The following is a 20,904-nucleotide window of genomic DNA, read 5'->3' on the forward strand; positions in this document are numbered from 1 at the left end:
TAGTATACGAAGTACTCCTCCAGTTCAGACCTACTTGAGTACTAGTACCTTAGTAATTCTAACCTGATGTTCTATAGGGGGAGGTCGGTTCTAATAAACCTAGTACTCGGTTCTATAGAATGAATCAGGCTACCTTATCTCAAACCGATTCTAAATCGAGTCTTAACCGGGCTGACCTAGGCTAAACCGACTTGAATCTTATTAACGATTTAAGCACCAAAAATCAGGGCTGAACCGGTTCTGAAGCGGTTCCAAAACGATTCCAGACCAAGTTTAGACCACTAGAGTTCAAGTTACGGGGTTTCTCAGATTCTACTACCTCAATGCTGGCTCAATACTGCAGTGGCTTAATGCTGGCTCAATGCTGGCTCAATGCTGGCTCAATGCTGGCTCAATGCTGGCTCAATGCTGGCTCGATGCTGGCTCGATACTGGCTCGATACTGGCTCGATGCTGGCACAAAAGTACTTAGTACTAAGTTACTGAGCTCGATACTGGCTCGATGCTAGCTCATTCTGGCTCACTCTGGCTCACTCTGGCTCACTCTGGCTCACTCTGGCTCACTCTGGCCCACTTAAAGATGAAGGTGTCACGATCTCGGCCTGTTCAGGGTTAGTGCCATTAATCTTGCCGCTCTACTGAGGAGATACCCTGCATCCCTGACACCATCAAGTCCTAGCACCTAGTATAAGCTTAGGTTAGATACTAACTTACTATAGTACGTACCGTCAGGATGGGCTGACTCGGCTTAACCTCGAGTCAGACTCGAGTCAGCCTGGTTTTGAACCGTTTCCAATGTGGGTTGACTCGAGTTACTTAACTCAGGTTAATTCAGGTTGGACTTCAAGTTCGTCTGACCTGCTCCAGCCTAGTCTGACTCCGGTTGATCCGGATTGATCTACATTACCTCGATTTTAATCACTATAAGTACTAAGTAAGTACTTAGTAAGTAGGTACCCTTTCAGGCCTCTGGGAGTATCTTGATATAGTACTTATATACTACTTACTTATAAGTTAAGTAAGTACTAAGTACAGTATAGATACTAAGTATAGGTACTTACTTAGCTTTAACACGGTATTAGATGCCGCATCTGAGTCAGTGTCGATACTGTCCTTAAACCGCTGAAATTGTAAGGCATTAATACTAAATCGATGCGGTGTCGATGTAGTCTTAGAGACAGTATTCACACTAGGTAGATTAATCGCGCATCGATGCGGTGTTGATACGGTGTTGAAGCTGTGTCGATATAGGTTTGATGCTAATTTAGATACTGTGTCTATACTAAATTGATGTAACATTAATGTAGCATCGAAGCCATACCTATTACTACTAGGTAAGCAACAAGGTACTTAGTAAGCAAGTCCTTATACCTAAGTACTAACCTATACCTGGATAAGTACTAGTATTTTAAATATACTTATAGTATCTAAGTACTAGGGACCTACCTAGACTATAAGTAAGTCCCTAAGTAAGTACTTACTTCCTTCAAGTTCGTACTAGACTTTACTTAAAGTACGAAGCAATGGATATGTCAATATCGACATGGCAAATATCACAGCGAGGACGGTTTACTTTTTATTGTCTAGGCATCTCTATAGAGGGGACAGCCTAGGTCTGAACCAGTTCCAACTCGATTTAAGTACTGGAGGACCTTGGAGTTAGATCTAGTAGGTGAGCCTAGGCGAGGCCTAGGTAGATCAAACTGAGATTAAAATCTAAAGCGAGTCGAACCTTGGTAATCTACTGAGTACAAGTTAAGTAGTACCTACTTACCTAGGTACCTACCTAAGTCAGTCCGAGTTGAGCGCCATTGACTCGGGTTGGAATCGGTTCTAGCCTTGAACCCAGTCAACTTCTTCTCTACGCTGGGTATGATGTACAAACTGGACTTACCAAGGTGAGAAAAAGAACTTCCATATCAGGAAATTTTCATATAATTCTCTCTCTTGCGGAAAGCTCGTGCCAGGATGCCCTGGCATAAAAGCATTTTGATGGTAATATTGCTTTCCAAGGGCGAAAAATCGTGATCACAAAGCCAGTACTACCTTGGTAAGTATAAGTACTTTACTAAGTATAGTACCTCCCTTTTCCCATGCACAACACGCCATGCATCCCTGGGAGGCACCTCAGCCTGATCAAGGTGCTCTGCCTCGCTTGCCGATGAATTGAAGAAACTTCTGCTGATGATGGATGGCCAGCCGACATTATCAGAGTTTCTAGGAGTAATGAAATGCTCGCTCGTTGTCGCTTGAGACTTGCATGATGTGCGGCTCTGACTTGACCTGACACGGTAGGACAGACGGCCAGGGAACCTGGGAGTCAGCAGATCGCAGTGACACTGTCACACGCACGAATCATGATAGTTCTTTGCGCCTCACAACTTGGCGGTCCAAGCGAGGTCCAATCAACAATAGTAGACAAGTAGAACATCATCACACCGGACCTGTGATGAAATCCCCAAGTTGAGTGGTAGTGAATGAGGCTAGGCGGGAGTTGCAACTCCTCTGTAACTGAGTTCTACTTAAAATCACCCGCAACAGACTCACTATAATGTACTGTGTGCCCAAGTAACGCTATTCTTTGTCATCTGATACATGAACGCCACATGCTAGACTACAGTAATGATCGTGTCCAGGAGACCCGTCTAGTCTTCAGTGTCATCAAGCGCCCGCATGACGTCGCCCACCAGATATAAGCTTCCAGCGATACAGATGGGGATCCGATCAGGTCTAATTCCTCCATCATCAAGACTGCTGCCAGTGTCTGGCGAGGCAGACATTGAAATAGAAAGGGCACGACGAATGGCAGCGGCCACTGTTGGATGACCCCTTTTTGGGTCAAGTCCAACCTCGACATGATGCTCCTGACCACCCATGATTCGGGTCACTTCCTTGGCCAACTCATATGGATCCATGCTCGACACCCACGGCATGCTCTCGACCGGTGCAAAGGCACAGGTGACGACGTGATCACCAGGTGCGACTACCGTTTTGATAAAGGTAGAGATGTCCTTGTCGCGTTTCAGAGACATGACCCAAATGATCGGCAGGTTAGATGGTCCGCGAATATGGTCTCGAATGTGTTTGGCGAGTGCGACTGCAGCCTGTGGATTGTGTGCGCCGTCCACTAGGACTTGGAAAGGTGTATTTGTCTTCTTCTGCTCGTTGGGGATTGATGACGGTAGTAGATGGGGAGGTAAGGTTAGGGTTTCGAGACGGCCTCGTATCGAAGCGTGGGATTGCTGGATCAGGTCTGGGAGGTCCCGAATCGTGGACTGCATATGTTGTTCAGCGACGGCTGAAGATTGTCGATGTTCCATCAGGTAGTAGAATGCTCCCAAGGCAGTCGTCAAGTTCTGTTTCTGATGGTCCGCGAGATTCATGGCCTTGACTCCTGGCTCATTGAGAGCATCGATCTCTAGTTCAGATGGCAGCTGAACCAGAAATCGACTGGAATCGTCATCGCCTGCATTAACATCCTTAACCTTCTCTCTCACCACATCCAAGACACACGGCTCATTACTCTGATCAACCACAACAGCCACCCCCGTCTTAAAAATCCCCGCCTTCTCCTCCGCAATTTTCTTGACCGTATCACCTAGAAAATCCTGATGATCAAGCCCCACCTTCGTCAACACCGCAACTTCCACATCCTGCTCGCGCAACACATTGGTCGCATCCAATCGTCCACCTAACCCACACTCGACAACCCCAAATTCCATTCCATGTCGAGTGAAAAGCTCAAATGCCACGGCAGTCAGGACTTCGAATTCAGTCGCATTGATGCCTTGTTCGCGACTGCGTTTCTGGACTTCACTTTCAATGGCGAGAAAGACATCTTTATCAACGATGCGTTGGTTGAGTGAAATACAATCCCAGCGGTGGACGAGGTGGGGGGATGTGAAGCGGCCGACTTTGTAGCCCTGGTGGGATAACAGCGTCGAGATGTATGTTGCGGTTGAGCCTTTGCCGTTGGTGCCGGCAATGTGGATGGTTCGCCATGGTAATGAAGGGTGGCTGAAAAATAGGGGTTGGAGAAGGGATGTTATTCGTGAGAGTCCGAGATTGATCATCTTGTGTTGTAAATAGACAATTAATAGTGACTTGGTAGCCTTCAAATTTGGTGGATGCTAAGAAGTTCTTCACATGTCGTGGAGATCAGCTTGACCGGTCAGGATGAGTCCATTGTCAACCACATGATTAATCCACGACAGCTTCAGTTCTCCAGACGTGTGAATGATCAATGCACTCCCCTGTTGTTGTTGATGTGGTGAAGGACCTCGATCATGTCCGTGGGTTGGATTCTCACGGGTATCGGTTGACGTGGGAGATACTTTGACTTGTTGCGGTAAAATTAAAAGGCGTGATGTTGATATCGACCAATCAAATCCCACCACTCAAGAAGAGTTCCACGACATTCACTCTCGTACAATCCTACGATATACAATGTGACCAATGACACAGCCCCCAGAGATAACTCGAGGATTTGGTTCTGGGAGGGATTTATTCTACTACGTCTATGTATGCTAGCTTGTCAAACCGGTATCATCTCTTTAAAACATCACTGCATCACGTTTGTCGGGTAGGACCGTCGGCACTGGAGGTCGAGTAGTTGTCCTTGGAAGTTCAGGGACGGGAATAGTTGGGACACAGGCACAAGCACTGCTGACATGAGCAATGAGACCTTCGTCGGAGCCTCCACAAGCCTCACTAGCATACTCTGGAATCTCCTGTTCCTCGTCAATCTGTCTGGTAAGGAACGCATGGCAGAATTCCTGGCCCTCTTCGAGTCGACCTTCGATGCTGCTGGCACGCAGGGATGTCAAACAGCTACTGGCCTCGCAGACAGGCGGCTTGGGGCATTCCTTGCTCGTCATCTTGACCACAAACGAACCCCGCTCAATGGTGTGGACAAAGATAAAGCCAGACTTGAAGTTGGCGTAAGATGACCACGATCCCAGAAATGCCACAGTGCCGCCGCCTTCATTCTCGTCATTTTCTGGGTAGATGTCAAAGAAGCCGGCCTCGCAGATGCTAGCTCCACTAGGGTCCTCGGTGACAGAGCTCACATCGAGAACGTTGAGTCCGTTACCATAGTTGGATTGGTAGAGGTAGCCATCGACCATATATTGGTTGTGGTCAATAGATCTAGTTTTGCCTTTGTAGTTACCGGTGTAATGGGGGTTCTCAAGGTCGCGGATGTCGAAGATGTGGGTGGTTGGTAGACCTTGGGTCATTGGGCCAACGTCAGCATCACGCTCATCAAACTCATCATCGAGGAAAAGATATTCTTGGTTCTGTTCATCGTTGACTACACCTTGGTGAATATATTCGGCACCCGGAAAGCTGGTGATGGAGATGATGTTGGTGACATTTCCCTCTTTGTCTGTCACATCATAGATGGTAAGGGTGTCCTCATTGTAGCCGTAGCAGATATCACGACCCTGATATCTCTCATCGGGACCTCGGTAGACCAAGCACTCGGCATCATGGACGTAACCGTCGCCCGCAGCACAGCCTGGGCTCGTTGGGTTCGAAGGATCCGACATGTCGATGAAGATGAGACCGCCACGGCAAGGCAACTCGTCTCTAACTCTGATAGTCTCGTTGCCACCGACAGAGCCGCAAGCAATTGCGTAGTTCAGCTCCTGGTTGACGACAATGTTGTGGGTTCGTCCTACGGGAAGATCATTCCAATGTCCAGTGAGATCGTCCTGAGTGAAGTTGGTAGGGTTCTCCGGGTCGAGATCGAGCAACTTCTTCATGTCAAAGATCTGAACACCATGGTTGATGGCTTCAGAGCCGATGACAGCATAGTCTCGAAGGACTCGGATTTCTCTCCAATTAGATCCAATAGGATCATACTGAGGCAGTCGCCCGAGGTAGACCAACTTGCCCTCGGGGGAGATCTCAGCAAACGCCGTACCATCATATTGGCCGATGGCAACGAACTCTCTTCCGGATTCTGAAGTCCAGCCCCACGAAGAAGAGCCCCGGCCATATGAGCTACCCAGATCTGCATGGGACAGGAAGTGATACAGGTCGATCTAAACGGACGGATTAGCTCAATCCGGTTGGTTTCCAAGGCGCTGTTGTTGAAAACTTACGTTATTGCATCTGAATGTGTTGTTGACGTCTCCAGGAATGCCAGCAGCAAACCCATTCTCACATGGTGTATAGCCAAGCTCGGGGTACTGAGCACTATCCATTTGACCTTCAGCGAGCTCGGCCTCCCATTGAGCCTGGAGGGATTTTAGCTAGTATGCACAAAGTGACGAGCGGTAGTCGATAAGAATGCATACCATCTTGATACCCATGATACGGGCATGGACAGCTCCAGAAGCATACTCCTCAGCCGTGCCAAGTGCAGCTCCTCTGCTCATGCCAACCAAGGCAGAGCAGACTGCGACCAGGGAAGTAGTTCGAACCATTATGTCGCGGATCAACTATGTCAAGCAAAAAGAAGAGTGACCCAGCAATGTAGAGTATCGTCTAGGCAGACGAAGCTGTGACGGACCCAGAAGCATCGCTTGACAGAACATTAAGGGCCCATATATACTTCTACTGAGATCGAGAAAATAAACGTTGATCCCAGCAACCCACGTCCCGTCAATAGTAACGATGCTTGTCATTCATTGCCACTATCTGCATGATGCACGCGTGGGTCATGAGGAGATGCTGGCAGTGATTGGAGAAGCATTGGTAGATCCGGCTGTGTCGCCAACTTGGATATGCTCGTGACGGTCGGCGAATCGACTGAAGTGGAAGGCAGCAAGATGTAGGATCTGGGCTGATGACACCCAAGAAACGCTGCGGATCTTGATGAGAGCAAGTCGGGGCTTGGGTCGCATCTCAGAGCCTTGTCTATCGGGGATGACCTTGGCGACACGTGACTTTTCATGGAGAAATGGCGGCCATGACACTGATGTCAAGCGTCGGTCGAGCTTGGGATGGCCCACCTCCCGCGACTAACCTTTGGGCCTTTGGCATTGATCCATGGTTATCTTGCAGATCCTATGTCTTGGATTCTTGGCTTTTGACAGAAGAGTATCATTTTGTATCTGCCGTTCTAGGATTCGGAGCAGACGGACGAGAAGGCGGTGGACTGGGTGAGAAGAACGAGAGGAGGGCGTGTCAGCAGCTGACAAACTTCAAGGGCGGCGGTGCAGTTCTTGAGCACCGAGGACGCTCGAGTTGGCTGTGGTGACTGATTGATTCATCGCAGGTGAAGGGACTGAGAAAAAAAAGAGTGAGAAATGAGAAATGCATCAACAGTATAAAGTGGAAGGCGTGGGGATGGGGCATATCCGAGGAAGGCACTACTCAGGCTCGCTGGGGGATCTTTTTATCTCACGTGATATGTGCAATCACCAAACGCTCATTCTCAATATTGTACCTTGCCAACAACTCTAATTATTAAAAGTAATATGTAAAAGGGTATGTATGTACAGATGAAGAATACCCTCCCCCCAACACCTAAAGTACTCATCAATAAAACGCCCTTTACTCAACCTCCAAGAACGGGAATGCTGGCGTGTCGACAAAGCTATTATCCATGTTCCCAACCCGGGTGGTAGCATCGACATTCTGTAGTTCCAACATCTTGGAGGGAGCACCGGCGGCGAGGTCGATGCTGGGCAGATCAATCCAGAGGAACATCGGTGCCAAGGCACTCTCCCAGTAGTATCGCAATGCTACGGTGTCGGCATATGTGCGCCACAAGGTCGATGCGACGTTTGGTTCGCCTGGAACCGAAGGGGAGAATGGGACACTGACGGCTCGGATCATGGAAGCTGCAATGGCGATGGATTCTTCAGCGGTTTCGGCCAATGCTGTCACGTTGTTGTAATATGACAACCGTGCGAAGCGATCGGCTGCGCGTCGTGTTCCTGGCAACGACTGGTTTCCGATTGGTAGCCAGTATTTCTCCACTGCTAATTGCTGTTCGAAGGGAGGCGAGTTGGTCATGACCGGGTATTCCTTGCCACGATGGATGGTGAGCACTCCGTCGAGGTATTCCATGATGAGATTGTCACCGCTGGGATCCGTCAAGCTTATATGGCCCACCGATGGTGTGCCTGGGATGATCTCGGCCGTGGCGACTTGGAACTTGACCTCGCCATCCTCGTCGTACAGGTCTTTGAAGGCTTCGTCCACGGTGGCGTAGTTGTCGAGAAAGTATTGGAGCCAGCCACCGACCGAGAGGCCTGGCCGAGATGGATCCCGGTTGCCGTAATTACTGTCTGACAGGTAGAGGAAGTTGCCTGACAGGCCTTCTGTATTAATGCCGTCGACTGTAGCAACATAGTACATGGCCGTGATCACTGATCCGTACTTTGATGTCCATGTCAGCGAGTTGGAGCCCGCGTTGCCATTTCGCTCAATGCCTGGCGGGAATGACCAGATGCTTGCATTTGTGGCAACGAACCAGTCCATAGATCGTCCGACCACGATCCGATCTTGAACTGCCGGCCCGCTGTTGAATGCCACACGAGAACATGCCTGTGCTTGCAAGGCAAGGCTAAACAGCGCAAAAGCGACGCCTGATAAATGCATGATAGGCCAAGTATAAAGATAAAATAAGACAAGGTCAGCAATGAGAAACAGACCCGGGTACCGTTGAACTGGGATAGCTGGTTGATGAGACTTCCTTCGCAAGTTTCGGTCGAGACCCAGAGGTGACCTACCTCTCTATATAGAGCCGATGGCAGAGTTGACGGGACAACGGTTCTTTGCCATCTGCTCGCATCAGAAAGCACAGGTCTCGAGAACATCTTAGAAAGAGCCGCGCCACTGCGTGGCATTACACATACCTAGGCTTAGTGCCATCTTGGATGGAATTCTAGAGTCCAAATTTGGTCGTAGTCCTGATCTATGGCAAGCCCTTCCTAAACTAGCGCTCGGTTGAACAGGGAGATGGATACTGCCAAGTTAGTATCGTGGTTGAGCAGCGAGACTGTATGATCAATGTCACTCGGGTGACCAAAAGACCAGTTGGCGACGAAAAAGTATGTTTGATAGAAACTTTCGACCACGCTGGCAGGTCACGCAGGCGCAAAAAAAGACAGTAGATGTCGTGAACTTTCTGAGCGTGGTCAACGAACAAGAAGTGTGGCACGGCCACCGGGTATACCGTGCGAGGCGAGAGACTGAGTATAGGAGGTCGAGACAACCGCACGGTCCGGGTCGAGTTCGGAGGCGTTACTCTGCAGCCAATGACGATTGCGGTAGCCTCGTATTTGTAAGTGACAATGACCAGAGGGTAAAGGCTGTCTATTATTGTTGTCGATGGTCGCTATAGTGGAGTCGTCGGCGACCTGGAATGGGATGAATACCAAGTACACTACTAAATACCGATAGTTCGACGGAGACACAATAGCTCGGATGGCTTTTTCTTGTTTCTGCAGCTCTCGTGACTACAACAGCACGGATGGAAAGCCTTTGGGCATCCAAAAGATGAAAGTTGATGAACCAAGGAATATGATATAGATATTTACTTGTTCGACGTCTATCAAACGTGTCGACATTTTCAACGCCGTCGCTAAAGGTCAAAGGCCGTTTCAGTCATGCCTCCCCCAACAAAGTATCAATTGTCCAGGTGAAGATGTCTGCGAATGGACAAATACCGCTCAAAGCCAAATAATTTCAACTCGACGCGCACAAAGTCCAACCAGGCTTTGAACAGGTCGAAAATATTCCGGGGGTTAAAAATGCTGCCGCGTGCCATGATGGAGTCCCGATGGCCCTCCCACACGGTCAAGCTTGCATAGCGGGCCAGAATCATCATCGGACGCATAGGCTGCTTGGAGCCTAGCGATTCGTCCAGACTGCGGGTAAGATCGTTGGTCTTGAGGATGAGTAGGATGATGCGTGGCACATCACCCAAAAGCTGGACCAGCTGTCGCACGAGATCTTCACCAAAGACCTCATTGATGTCCTCTTTCTCCTTAGAGTCGCGGAGTGACGTTGTCACTTCCTTTCTGGTTAAGACGCGATAGTCCCGGCCGGTGATGGCCGAGGCAAAGAGTGGGAACTGGTCATCTGTGATCCCAGCAACTTCGTACGAGTACTTGCGCATTCCCTTCTCATCAGCATCTATGACCGCCAGCCACAAGTTGGCATAGTCTTGACGCAACTTGTCATCAATCATGCGATACAGGCCGTGATCGTAGAGGATGATGTCAAAATTGTAGGGGTAGCGTCGATTAGGGTTATGACGGACAGCAATGTTGCCTCCGTGAGGGTCGCAGTGGAGAGGAGCGCCTCTGCGGAAAATCATGGTGTTGAAAATGCGGGCCAAGGTGGCCGAAACCTCGTCGCGCGATATACAGTGCTTATCAAAATATTCGAGGCTGTCAATACGAGAGCCCGTGATGTAGTCCATGACCAAGATCCTTCGGCTGGCCGAGATGACCTTTGGGATTATGAGGGGAAAGGAGGTGTTTTTTTGAAAGTACTCTCGAGCCCGGTCGGCGTTGTGGCCCTCGAGGGCAAAATCCAGCTCTTGTGGTAAGGAGAAATCCATCTCACTACTGAGCCATTCCATATCATAGTCAGGGAATGCTTTCTTGAGGGTCTTGAATGTGAATCTCGTCAGGGCCAGGTCGAGGGGCACCCACTCCTCGAGACTGGGATGTTGAACTTTGACAGCGACTTTTTGATCGGTGCCTCTCAAGTAGGCAGTATGTACCTGAGCCAGACTGGCAGCTCCGATGGGTTCACGAGAGAAGTTGTCAAAAGAGTCCTCTATCCGATGTCCGGTATCTTTTAAGAACATGTCTTCGATGGAATCGTAGGAGGAGACAGGGCATTTGTCCTGGAGAGGTATAAAGGTCTCGGTCCATTCGGTGGGAAGGAGATAGCCCATTGAAGAGAGATGCTGACCGAGCTTGATGAAGATGGAACCGTTCTTCTCCAAGACTTTCAAGGTCCGATCTGCACATCTCTGATGGCAGTCTTTGAGGAGTCGGGCTTCCTCGTCCGGGTCGTCGAGTTGCTGTTTTAGGGTAACTCGATAACTAGATGCGAGGTCAGGACCGGAGGTAAATAGGCTGGACAGATGAGAGCATACTCATTAATGTTGACGGCGAGCGCAGTGACGACTCTACCCGTTCTCTCGGCAGCTCGCCATCCATGTTTGATATCGTCTCCAAAGAACAAGACAGACGCACCCAAACCAGAGCCAGCGGCGGCCCAATAGACTGCCTTCCTCGGGCGGACAATGCGAACTGCACGACCGTGCGAAGACAAAGGCCGACGAGGAGGATCAAAGGGAGTCGATCGACCTGGTTTACAGCGAGAACAGGTCCATGTGGCCCGACCTCGGAAGAGGGATGCTGGGCCGGGGTTTGGTCGCATGAGCGAGGGAGTGCGAGGATATTACGAGGGCATGGATGAAAGAGAGGGTGGAGGTGGAGGTTCAATAGGAGAGGGACCGGTGTGATGATTATAGAAGGGGCTTGAAGCAGCTCAGTTTCTCGGTGATGGGGAGAATGAGGTGGGATGATGATGATGGGATCTTGGGTTGGGACTTTCGGTGCATGGAATTTTTCTGCCGACGAGGATCCAATGCGAAGGCGCGACGCGGGTTGAAACTCCGATTTCTTGCGACAGGGAGGAATCGGCGCTGGGCAACGGATTGCCCAGAGCTTCTCAGAGCTCCTAGGCTCCTGTTCCAGGCTCCTCGGCGTCAAGTTTGGTGGTGGTGAGGGTGCTTGCAAGCCTATAAGACGCCCGAGGCGGCCAGGACAGGCATCGCTCAGGCCAACAATGACGTCGACAGTCAATTTCAGTCTCTTTGACCCTTTCCAATCAAGGACTCGTGATTCAACATGGTGCTTCTGACCGCTCACGCTCCTCGCACACACATATATTGTCTTGTTCCTACATGTTGGATTATTTCAATTCATCGTATTCTGTCACGTTGTCGATCCAAGCACTTGAGGCCTATCGCTACATTTAATCAACATTCATTGTATCCGTGTCGAACAGTCTTGCAGGAAAAACGCTTTGATTGATTTTCTGTTGGGTCTATCACGTGTGTCTGTTATGTGTTCTCTCTATGCCAGCCAACCTCTGCCATGTCGTCTAATCGTCGTCAATCGTATGTCATAAACGTTGGCCGAGCTACCTGGGGCAGGTACTCGACTCAGATGGCACAGTTATATCATTTCATTTCCATGTCGTGTGCAAACACCTGGAATGCAGATCTATCCATCATATCATCCATCCAGGGTGGCATTGAGAAGGAGGAAGCTTCACAGAAGCTCGTTTGAGTCTCTAAGGACTTTCCAAAGTAGGTAATGAGTGGGTTTAAGAAAAGTACCACTGGATTCCAGCCATGCGGCCATCGCCCTTGCCGTCGGTGATGGCGTTGAAAAGAGCATTGGTGCAGTCAATTGCACGACCCTCGCAACCCATGCACTTGTCGCCAACCGTCGCAGTCACAGTGGTGCCAGAGACGGGGTTGACCAGAGTGACCGTACGTCCACAGTAGGGGTTGCCGTTGGACTGAGTGCCCATCAATCCATGGGGAAGGGCGATGGCATATTCGGAGTCGGTGTTGACGTTCCAGCCACAGGCTCCAAGTCCTCCATCCCAGTGAGTGACGTCCCCAGCACAAAGGTTACCAGTACCTTCACAGCTCGCAGAGGAGGATCCTGGGGTGTCTTTGGGCTGGACACTGACCGTTTTGGGGACAGCTGGAGGTGGCTCGACTGCGTCAGTGGGCGCAGGAGGCGCAGGAGGTGCTTCTGACGCATCCGAAGATACCACAGATGATTCCTCGTGGAAGGCAGCTGCGCCGGATGCAAAAGACGTGGCAGGATCCGGAGGAGGTGTGACCAGAGCTGCGCCGGCGCCGACGGTGACTGTCTCGGTGACAGTAACGGTAATATATTCAGTCTCATAAAAAGTCTTGACATCTCGCTTTACAGCCAGAGGGCCGGCCATGACATGGCAGGTAAGCAGCGATGCTGCGAGAAGAATGTTGTTGAAGGCAATCATTTTGATGGGAGAAGCTTGGTCAACAAGATGGATAGTATGGAGTCCAATTGGTTTAGATGGGTGAGTGAGTGAGTGAGTATTTTATTCTTGAATCAGTTGCAATGAGCGTTCAAGGAGTCGCGATGACAAGCCTGTGTCGATAGAGCACTCTCAAGGAATGAGTATGTAGGTATAGAAGACGTCGAGTCTAGTGAAATCGAAATGAATCGATGGGCAAGGAAAGGAATGATCACGAGGATATGTGAAGTGTGCAAGAGAAAGAGTGAAAGGAAGAAAGCGTTTGCGGTAGTAGTGGGATAAAGAGAGAGGAGAAAGACTTGAAACCAAGAATGAAAGAAGAGCTGGTTGGTCACGATGTATGGCCTGCCATTCACGTTTGTATCGAACCACACTCTCTGCTGTATCCTCTATCCTGCATTCACTTTCTGTTGTCCTCATGGATCAGTGATGGAAAATGCACTCGAATTGCAATTCTCAGAGAGAGCGCCATGGGTGCGGGTGGCACTGGTGGATAGCAAAGACGCTCCATCCATCAGGGTCAAAGTGCTGTAAAGTGTGAATATTGTGGAACTCGGGAGTGCGGACTGAGACGGGAGTGGCCTTGGGGCTTGGACCAGTTGGGAATTCGAAGGGAATGATTTCTCGGAGTCTGTGAAGTTTTCTTTGAAAGATGGAGTTCAGAGTGGAACATGGCTAATGCTTCATGGGGCCGTGGCACTGATTGATCGGATGAGTGACAGTGACTGATATGACCTAGTTACCGACCTCCTACGACAAGTGACTCCCACAGAAACATTGTAAGAGCCCCTCCATAGAGCACACATAAACTCGCAGTAGATGGCAGTAAAATCAAATCCTCCGCTCCCAACATGACAACTCAAGGTGCCATACAATGCAATGCAATGCATGTTTGCAAGCTTCGATAAAATTTTCAAGCAGGTACTCCGTACTCCGTATCCATTATGCACACCCGACGGGGGATCCCCTCTGCCACCCCCGGTACACCCCCGAATTCCACCCTGATTCGTCCCAAGCGCAACGTGTTTTCAGGTACAGCCGAGCCCACGCCTAAATTGGATAAGTGGTGATGAGGCTTGCGCCCAAGGGCGATGAACTGGCGTGACTGGCCGAGGCTAGGGGCCAATAAGTACTTTTAGGCGAGTCCTTACCGGGGCCAGATACGCTTATTTCATGTTCTGGTGGCCCTGCACGCCCTGTTATCGATAATGGATTCGGTGTACCTTGCATGATATTTTGCCATGACCTTTGAACTTGGACTGCATTCTACTCGTGCTCAACAAATAACACAACACAACACATGGTATGGCATGGTCCTGGTCTTATCCTATTTGGCCACCCACCAGCGATTCGTTCATGGTGTTTTTACCTACAGACTTACGGAGTAGAGTACCTAGGTAGGTACGTACGGTGCTCGTAGGTTCCATCGCCAACACATTCAATAATGTGGACATGATCCGGCCCCAGTCGTCCATGACCAAACACACTCCCTGTCCTTTTCATTGTCCGACACCGGCTGTGATTACATTTTCGTCTCATCTGGTCTGGTGTTGTCTGTTCTGGTCCGGGCCGTATTGGGACCTTTAGAATGATTGATTGATTCTTTGGCACGGAATTCCTCACGCATGACCCTTTCACGGAAATCACACCACTCATCTCATCCATTTGCCAAGTCTTATTCTTTCTCTTCAGTACAGTTCGATGGCCCATCTGCTCGACTCTTGGTCATCTACCCATGCTGACATGCTCCTCCATACGTACTTTGCTCTACTGACATCTCGGCCACTTCCGGCAACCTCGTTCTAGAATCCTACCTTCCATGTGTGGTATACATATGTAATGATTCCTGCGAAAAACCTAGATGCCATGCATATCTACGCATATGCACACGTCAGGTGTGCAGATCCCATCCTTAGCATGGCTGGATCCACTTTCCAACAACACTTGAACTGTCGAGATTTCAAAAACATTACAATGTGGCAATGTGGCATAGATACATTGGCACAGTGGCTGATGATGGCTTTGGTCGCGATGCAAATACTGTTTTACTCTTTAATTTAGGATCGTTATATATTTTATTTACACCATTGACAGTCGGTGTAGTATACCAGGGGTCCCCAACCTCAGGGACCCCATCGGACTTGCCTCCCTCGCTAAAACGCAGCAGTGATACTTGATTGACAAAAACCCGCCTAGATCTCAATGCCTTCAAATTTCCCCCATTCTTTTGCCTACCCTTTGGACATTCTCCTCATCATGGCGTGATAATCGTCGATCCCTTCATCTCCGCTATCATCCTCGTTGTCCCGATCCCATACCGGCCGATGTTTGGTCACACGCAGCTCTGTACCCATTCCATGTGATTTGTCCCGTCCGCTGACTCCGGAAACATTATATTCATGCTTTTCCCCATCCAGATGCTGACTGCGACTGCCGCTGCCGCTGCCGCTTGCTTCGGAGCTTTCATCACCGGGCCACAATGCAAGCTCGGCCACTAGACCTTTGGTTTGTTTCAACTGCACCGGTGGAGGCTCGTCCAAGCCTTTGTCTTTAAAAACATCCAATATTCCCCCCGCCGTCGATGACGGTGATGCCAAGCTTTGTCGTTCCACATGCTCCACAGAGGGTTTCTGTTCGCCCTGCTTTTTCTTGCGACGCCGTGCCATGATCCCCCCCAATCCAAACTGTCGTGTGCTGGCATCTTGCATCGATTGCGCGCTCTCCTGCCGCATCATCCTCCGCTCCCGTCGATCGATTCTTCGCTCGTGGATAGGGTCCACCTGAACCCGTGCTGCGGGCACCACGTTCAGGTATAATGCAAATACTAATCCGCACGCCGCACCGACCAAGGGGATACAGTATGAATATTGCAGTCCCCGATGATTTGCCACGCCCCATTGCAATGGTGGAAAAGCCGCACCCCCACAAATGGCCGCCGTCATGAAAGCTGATCCCGTCTTGGTGTGGGCCCCGAGTCCACGCATGCAGATGGCGAAGATGATAGAAAATATACCCGCTTCAAACGCAAAGGTTAGGACTGCAATAGCCGCTGCCGCCGTCCCTCCCAGATGCAAAGTCAGCGCCAAACATGTGATCAACCCGACATAAAGGACAACGAGAATGTATCGTGGCTTGATGACATAATTGAGAAAGGCCGCCAGAAATCTTCCTGCGGCGAAGACCGTATGTGCAATCGTCTGGAAATCAAAAGGACGCAGATTCGAAGTTGGGTGAACCAGTTGAACGAGGGGCTGGAGGTTGTTGCCGACCGACTCTTGGAGTGCCACATAAAACCATTGGGCGCCCACCCCAAGTGCCAAAGTTACGTAGACCACTTTCCATGGTCCAACTTTGGCATTATATGCCGCTGTCCGACGATTTGCCAGTTCCTCGAGCTGTTCATCTGTGGCTTCCGGCAATGGGATATAGTAGAACACCACCGCCAGGAGGAAGACGAAGATGGCAATTCCCAGGTACGTCCACTGCACATCCACCAAGGACGCTGCACTGGCAACACTTTTGAAAAGGACTTTGGCTGCGAGCAGTGGCGAACAAATCGTACCCACTGCCTGAAACGCTTGGGACAGATTCAAGCGCACCTCAGCATATTCGAGAGGACCGCACAAGGCAGTGTAGGGATTTGCCGCAATCTCCAGGCACGACAAACCCGACGCCACGATGAAATTGGAAACGATAAAGGCTCCGTACGAGGTTAAGACGGCCGATGGCCAGAAAACCAAGGTCCCACACCCATACACACTCAGACCCACAATCATGGTGGCTTTGAATCCATAACGCTTCATGATAAAGCGACCAAGCGTCAAGGGTCCTACCAGATATCCCGAAAAGTATGCAGCATGAAGGCCAAGAACCTCTTGTGTCGATAGGTGAGCAACCTGCTGAAACCTACTATTTAGTGTGTCAAGTAGACCGTACGCGAATCCCCACAAGAAAAAAATCACCGTCACCACGGCAATAGGCCAAAGACTTTCCCGATTGCTCAGTTTCAACATGTTTCTGCGTCCTGACATCTTGACAAAGCCAAAATCTGAGGCGGTGCTCTTGTTGGTGGCTCGACGAGATAGTGTCGTTGTTGTTCTGGATAGCTGCAGGTGATCGTCTTCCACCGGACCCGAGAGCATGTTGAGGAAGCCCATCTGGTCGCCGTCGTCATCGCCCACGTATTCCTTGACGCTTGGTTTCCTGAACGCAGCCGGATTGTTGAGCATCGATGCATTGCCGGAGAAATTGTTGTTAGAAGGGACACTTGCTGGTGCTGGAGGTGAGTCTTCGAAGCTGTCATTTGAGGTCATACCATCGTCCTTGATGAAGCGCGGCATGAACCTCAAGAACAGGGCTTTGAGGCTGGGCACACAGGCACAGATTATGCCTAGGCTGACTTCGACCGCGGACCACATGAAGCTGAGGCTGGCATACCAAGAGAAGTCATTGTCTTCCACAATGCGGTGACGGGACGACTCGGCATCGGGGGATGACAGTCGATTAAGAGTGGCATTCTGAAGGTAGGCAATGCGAATAACATCAACGATGGCGACAAAGATGCCAACACTGAAAGTCACGACCAAGATGATTTTCTGTTTGCGTGGAAGTCGCATTTTGGTGAGAATTGGCATGGGCAAAAAGATCAAGGCAATGTCGGTGATGATGTTGACGGGCGCGGAGGATAGGTACAGGGTGACAATGTCAGTACACTTGGCGTCGGCGGGGGTGGGATACTGAAAGCCAGCGGCAATAGGTCGACACTGAAAGATGTTGAGAAAGGTCAAGGCCAAGCCGACGACGTTGACGACGGCAAGGGTCAACCAATTACACCATTTGAAGACGGGATCAACATCCTTGCTCATGACAGAGAGGAAGAAAGCAATGATCGAGGTTTTGGTGAGCATGAGGGCCGGATTGTAGAGGATGGAGAAGGTGTACTCGGCCTTTCGCAACGACGGGAAGGAGGACTCGGGGATGTCGACCTTGTGGCGGCCCAGACCATACTTGACAGCGACACATATCGAGGCTGAGAAGCCCACGGCGAAGACCCAAGCAGCTAGAATCCACCAGTCGTCTTGTTTGACGGATCTTACCAACCATATCCTGGTGAAGAATCTTGCGGCGACAAAGACGGTGGCAATCACGATCATGACCAAGGTCACGGCGGAGGTGACTGGCCCCCTGTCTGGTACCATGCCTGCCAACGAGAGCGAGGTTGGAGATTTAGAAGGCTGCCGATGGCAATGCTATACGTTGGCCAAGAGGCGAGATCTGCCAAGGTGCGTCACCATATCGGGCTCGAGGAAGGAGGATGGAGGGGATTTCAGCAGACGAGAGGCATTAGTGATTTGTCTGTGAAAGGCATTCTGACGACGGTATAAAGAATGACAGTTGTAATGGGTCGTTGTCGGCGTAGAGGCGCAGACAAATGAGCAAGAAAAAAATTGGGAGTAGAAGGAGAACGGTCGCTTGTCGCCCATGTAGTCGTGCGGAGTTGAAGAGGTTCAGCGCGTCAGGTGACTGGGGATAACCAGTAGTTTCATACTTTTTGGACAAGTTTGGACGGATTCCTGGCTGGAGAAGACAACATGAGGAAGTGTTGAAGTTGGGCTGGAGCTTGTAGCGCGGTGGGAGGGGAAGGGAGAAGAAAGTTTGAGGCCCTCTGGTTGGGGACTTGTGAGTCGGCGACTGAGGAAGGGTCTGCAAAGTGGTGAGTAAGTACAACCGAGATGGGGCGTGGAAAATATCAGCGAGCGAGCGAACGTGCGAGGCGAGAAGGCAAGCGCAGGTAAGCTTCCTGGGCAGAGGGGCTCTACTCGAAGAGACTCGACAGGATGCGTCATAACTGGAGTTGTGGATCCTGGGGATTAAAGACAACTGACAGGGACCTGAGGCAATTAGTTGCTGCAGTGGGCACAATGTTCTCCAGGGATTAGGTTATTTTCAGCGTGGTCATTGTATATGTATGAATGCTCAAATACAACAGGGGACGAGGATAATGGAAAGGAGACCTTGGTACAAGAGAAATTAACAGAAAACGGGGAATGGGGAACGTGCAGCGTAACTTCGTAGACACGTGTGATCCCATTCTCTGGGCTGCCTTCCTGTTTAGTTCATCTGCACGTGCCTAACATGCCTTGCTTGCATCACGATTGGCGAGTCGAGGGATTTCCCCGTGCCTTCCCCCAGATTATCAGTGGGTGGGTGTGTGTGTGTGTACTACCTACACCATGATCCTGCGCTATAGAGACACGTGAGATATTAGGCGACACCCAACAACCTAACTCGAGAATATTTGCCTCTTACTAGGGGCTACCTTAGGCCCTTGCTGTTACGAATAGGCAGCTGGCGCATGACAGTATCGATACACATGTAGATGGTTGGTACTTTTGGTGTCAAGGCCATGGCCTCTATAACATAACTGCTCCAGTGATCCAAGATAGAACCGTCACTCTCGCAGAATCAAGGGCTATCGTCGAATATATTTTGACCAAGGATGGCCGGGGAAACTTATTGACCTCTCCAACAGCTGCCAACTATCCAGACTATCTGTATTTCTTGCATTTTGGCGATGGCTACGTGCAACCCGCAACCCGCAACCCGCCTCCACAGCTAAATCTCGCGGTCTAACCCCCGCCAAGCGATGTGGGAGCAAGATTTGCCCTACGCGGATTTGAAAAATCGTTGCAGATCCTCCAGGACCGACTCCGCACCAACACGTGGCTTGGGGGCGACGAATTCACCGCTGCAGACATCATGAACGTCTGTGCATTGACAACAATGAAGATGTTTCTTCCATTTAGCCTCGCCGGCTACGACTCCGTCCTGGCCTACCTGAAGCGCGTGACCGAACGGACTGCTTATCAACGAGCAGTGGCTAAAGGCGATCCTGGGATTCAACCACCTATCGGTCCCGAGAAGCCTCTTCGCTGAGGCGGAGTAGAGAGGGGCAGGCGAATGCTTGAAGAGAGAGGTGATAGGACTATTCCACTCGATCAGAATCGGTGTTGTGATCACTCAACTCAATCAACCCAAAAACTCTGTATCGATTGAAGGATCCAAGGTGCACACATCAGGACTTGGACTGCTCTTGCTTCCACTTCTCCAATGCACCCAGGTCTCGCATCCCTTCGAGCTTGCTTTCGTTCTCAGTACGAGGGTGACCGACTTCTTCGTGTTGATTTGCTCCTAATGGTTTGGCCTTCTTTTCAGTCAGGTATTTTGACTCTGATTTGACATCCGAGCGGGCCTGGGTAAAGAGTTCCAGGCCAGAGGTCCCCTCGACCGGTTTCAAAGCCCCGTGCCTGCGAAGGCTCTCTTTGCGCATGTCGAGTTGACCGCCGTCAGCCTCTCGGTGGAGCCTAGCATTGCGCTTGGCAGCTCGGATAGAGGTCACTGAGTATGTGTAGAGGAGGCCAGCCATTACCAGGGCAGCAATGGGAGCTGTGACGGTCTGTTGTCTAAGTGTCAGAGCAGGGTCTTTCCCCAAGGGCTAGAGGGCTCACACGAGGGTTCCAGTTTGATGCTTTTGGCGTGTTGACTCGAGCCATGTTGCTTGTGGTATCGACAATGTATCAAGCAAGGGACAATTGGGGCAAACTTTCCATGGAGGAGGTGGAATCAAATGTCTGGAGTGGTGTGTAATGATGAATTCGTCGATTCATCTTTTGAATAGCGTCCAATCGAGTTACCATGCGGAGTAACCCGTTATTCTGGCCGATAACACGTGATGTTGTTTGTATTTCTCCACCTGGCCGCGGGACCGCCCATGAAATCACTCATGATTTCATCATCGTTCAGGCTGCGGGATAAATCGAATCCAAAGGTTAAGGGACATGATCAGGGACATGTAGGATCTGTGTTTATTAATTGATGCCTC

General features: G+C 50.3%; 8 protein-coding genes across 9 annotated transcripts; 1 reads left to right on the plus strand and 7 right to left on the minus strand.

Moving 5' to 3' along the window:
* Positions 1-2,531: 2,531 nt before the first annotated feature.
* Positions 2,532-4,307, minus strand: PV10_08347 (uncharacterized protein). Its single transcript, XM_016373351.1, has one exon. The coding sequence runs from the start codon at positions 4,070-4,072 to the stop codon at positions 2,645-2,647; it is 1,428 nt and encodes a 475-aa protein (XP_016220262.1). The 5' UTR covers positions 4,073-4,307; the 3' UTR covers positions 2,532-2,644.
* Positions 4,308-4,454: 147 nt separating this feature from the next.
* PV10_08348 lies at positions 4,455-7,235 on the minus strand. Of its 2 annotated transcripts, XM_016373352.1 has the most exons (3): positions 6,302-7,235; positions 6,107-6,241; positions 4,455-6,046 (listed from the first exon to the last, which is right to left on the minus strand). In XM_016373352.1, exons 1-3 carry the CDS (start codon positions 6,428-6,430, stop codon positions 4,553-4,555), a joined length of 1,758 nt encoding a protein of 585 aa, XP_016220263.1. In that variant the 5' UTR covers positions 6,431-7,235; the 3' UTR covers positions 4,455-4,552. The 2 variants fall into 2 exon arrangements, with proteins under 2 accessions (XP_016220263.1, XP_016220264.1); XM_016373353.1 differs by having other exon boundaries at positions 6,107-7,235.
* Positions 7,236-7,388: 153 nt separating this feature from the next.
* On the minus strand, positions 7,389-8,651 carry PV10_08349 (uncharacterized protein). Its single transcript, XM_016373354.1, has one exon. It carries the CDS (start codon positions 8,553-8,555, stop codon positions 7,503-7,505), a length of 1,053 nt encoding a protein of 350 aa, XP_016220265.1. The 5' UTR covers positions 8,556-8,651; the 3' UTR covers positions 7,389-7,502.
* An 811-nt stretch (positions 8,652-9,462) lies between these two features.
* On the minus strand, positions 9,463-11,534 carry PV10_08350 (uncharacterized protein). Its single transcript, XM_016373355.1, has 2 exons — positions 11,071-11,534; positions 9,463-11,017 (listed from the first exon to the last, which is right to left on the minus strand). The coding sequence occupies exons 1-2, from the start codon at positions 11,355-11,357 to the stop codon at positions 9,586-9,588; spliced, it is 1,719 nt and encodes a 572-aa protein (XP_016220266.1). The 5' UTR covers positions 11,358-11,534; the 3' UTR covers positions 9,463-9,585.
* A 456-nt stretch (positions 11,535-11,990) lies between these two features.
* PV10_08351 (uncharacterized protein) lies at positions 11,991-13,501 on the minus strand. Its single transcript, XM_016373356.1, has one exon. It carries the CDS (start codon positions 13,002-13,004, stop codon positions 12,312-12,314), a length of 693 nt encoding a protein of 230 aa, XP_016220267.1. The 5' UTR covers positions 13,005-13,501; the 3' UTR covers positions 11,991-12,311.
* Positions 13,502-15,253: 1,752 nt separating this feature from the next.
* Positions 15,254-18,220, minus strand: PV10_08352 (uncharacterized protein; the record flags this gene model as incomplete). The annotated part of the gene is made up of 1 exon (XM_016373357.1): positions 15,254-18,220. One exon carries the CDS (start codon positions 18,218-18,220, stop codon positions 15,254-15,256), a length of 2,967 nt encoding a protein of 988 aa, XP_016220268.1.
* Positions 18,221-19,157: 937 nt separating this feature from the next.
* PV10_08353 (uncharacterized protein) lies at positions 19,158-19,958 on the plus strand (the record flags this gene model as incomplete). The annotated part of the gene is made up of 2 exons (XM_016373358.1): positions 19,158-19,225; positions 19,667-19,958. 2 exons carry the CDS (start codon positions 19,158-19,160, stop codon positions 19,956-19,958), a joined length of 360 nt encoding a protein of 119 aa, XP_016220269.1.
* A 139-nt stretch (positions 19,959-20,097) lies between these two features.
* On the minus strand, positions 20,098-20,575 carry PV10_08354 (uncharacterized protein; the record flags this gene model as incomplete). Its single annotated transcript, XM_016373359.1, has 2 exons — positions 20,098-20,478; positions 20,531-20,575. The coding sequence occupies 2 exons, from the start codon at positions 20,573-20,575 to the stop codon at positions 20,098-20,100; spliced, it is 426 nt and encodes a 141-aa protein (XP_016220270.1).
* Between the last annotated feature and the right edge of the window lie 329 nt (positions 20,576-20,904).

Source organism: Exophiala mesophila (genome assembly GCF_000836275.1).
Source record: "Exophiala mesophila strain CBS 40295 unplaced genomic scaffold supercont1.6, whole genome shotgun sequence".
In the NCBI taxonomy this organism is placed as follows: domain Eukaryota; kingdom Fungi; phylum Ascomycota; class Eurotiomycetes; order Chaetothyriales; family Herpotrichiellaceae; genus Exophiala; species Exophiala mesophila.

Coding starts and splice junctions, on each gene's coding strand:
- PV10_08347 (XM_016373351.1), bottom strand. CDS start 4,072: ATGATCAATCTCGGACTCTCACGAATAACATCCCTTCTCCAACCCCTA.
- PV10_08349 (XM_016373354.1), bottom strand. CDS start 8,555: ATGCATTTATCAGGCGTCGCTTTTGCGCTGTTTAGCCTTGCCTTGCAA.
- PV10_08351 (XM_016373356.1), bottom strand. CDS start 13,004: ATGATTGCCTTCAACAACATTCTTCTCGCAGCATCGCTGCTTACCTGC.
- PV10_08348 (XM_016373352.1), bottom strand. CDS start 6,430: ATGGTTCGAACTACTTCCCTGGTCGCAGTCTGCTCTGCCTTGGTTGGC. Junction 6,242..6,301: donor GTATCATGGGTATCAAGATG/GTATGCATTCTT, acceptor AAATCCCTCCAG/GCTCAATGGGAGGCCGAGCT. Junction 6,047..6,106: donor ACACATTCAGATGCAATAAC/GTAAGTTTTCAA, acceptor CCGTCCGTTTAG/ATCGACCTGTATCACTTCCT.
- PV10_08350 (XM_016373355.1), bottom strand. CDS start 11,357: ATGCGACCAAACCCCGGCCCAGCATCCCTCTTCCGAGGTCGGGCCACA. Junction 11,018..11,070: donor CTCGCCGTCAACATTAATGA/GTATGCTCTCAT, acceptor CCTCGCATCTAG/TTATCGAGTTACCCTAAAAC.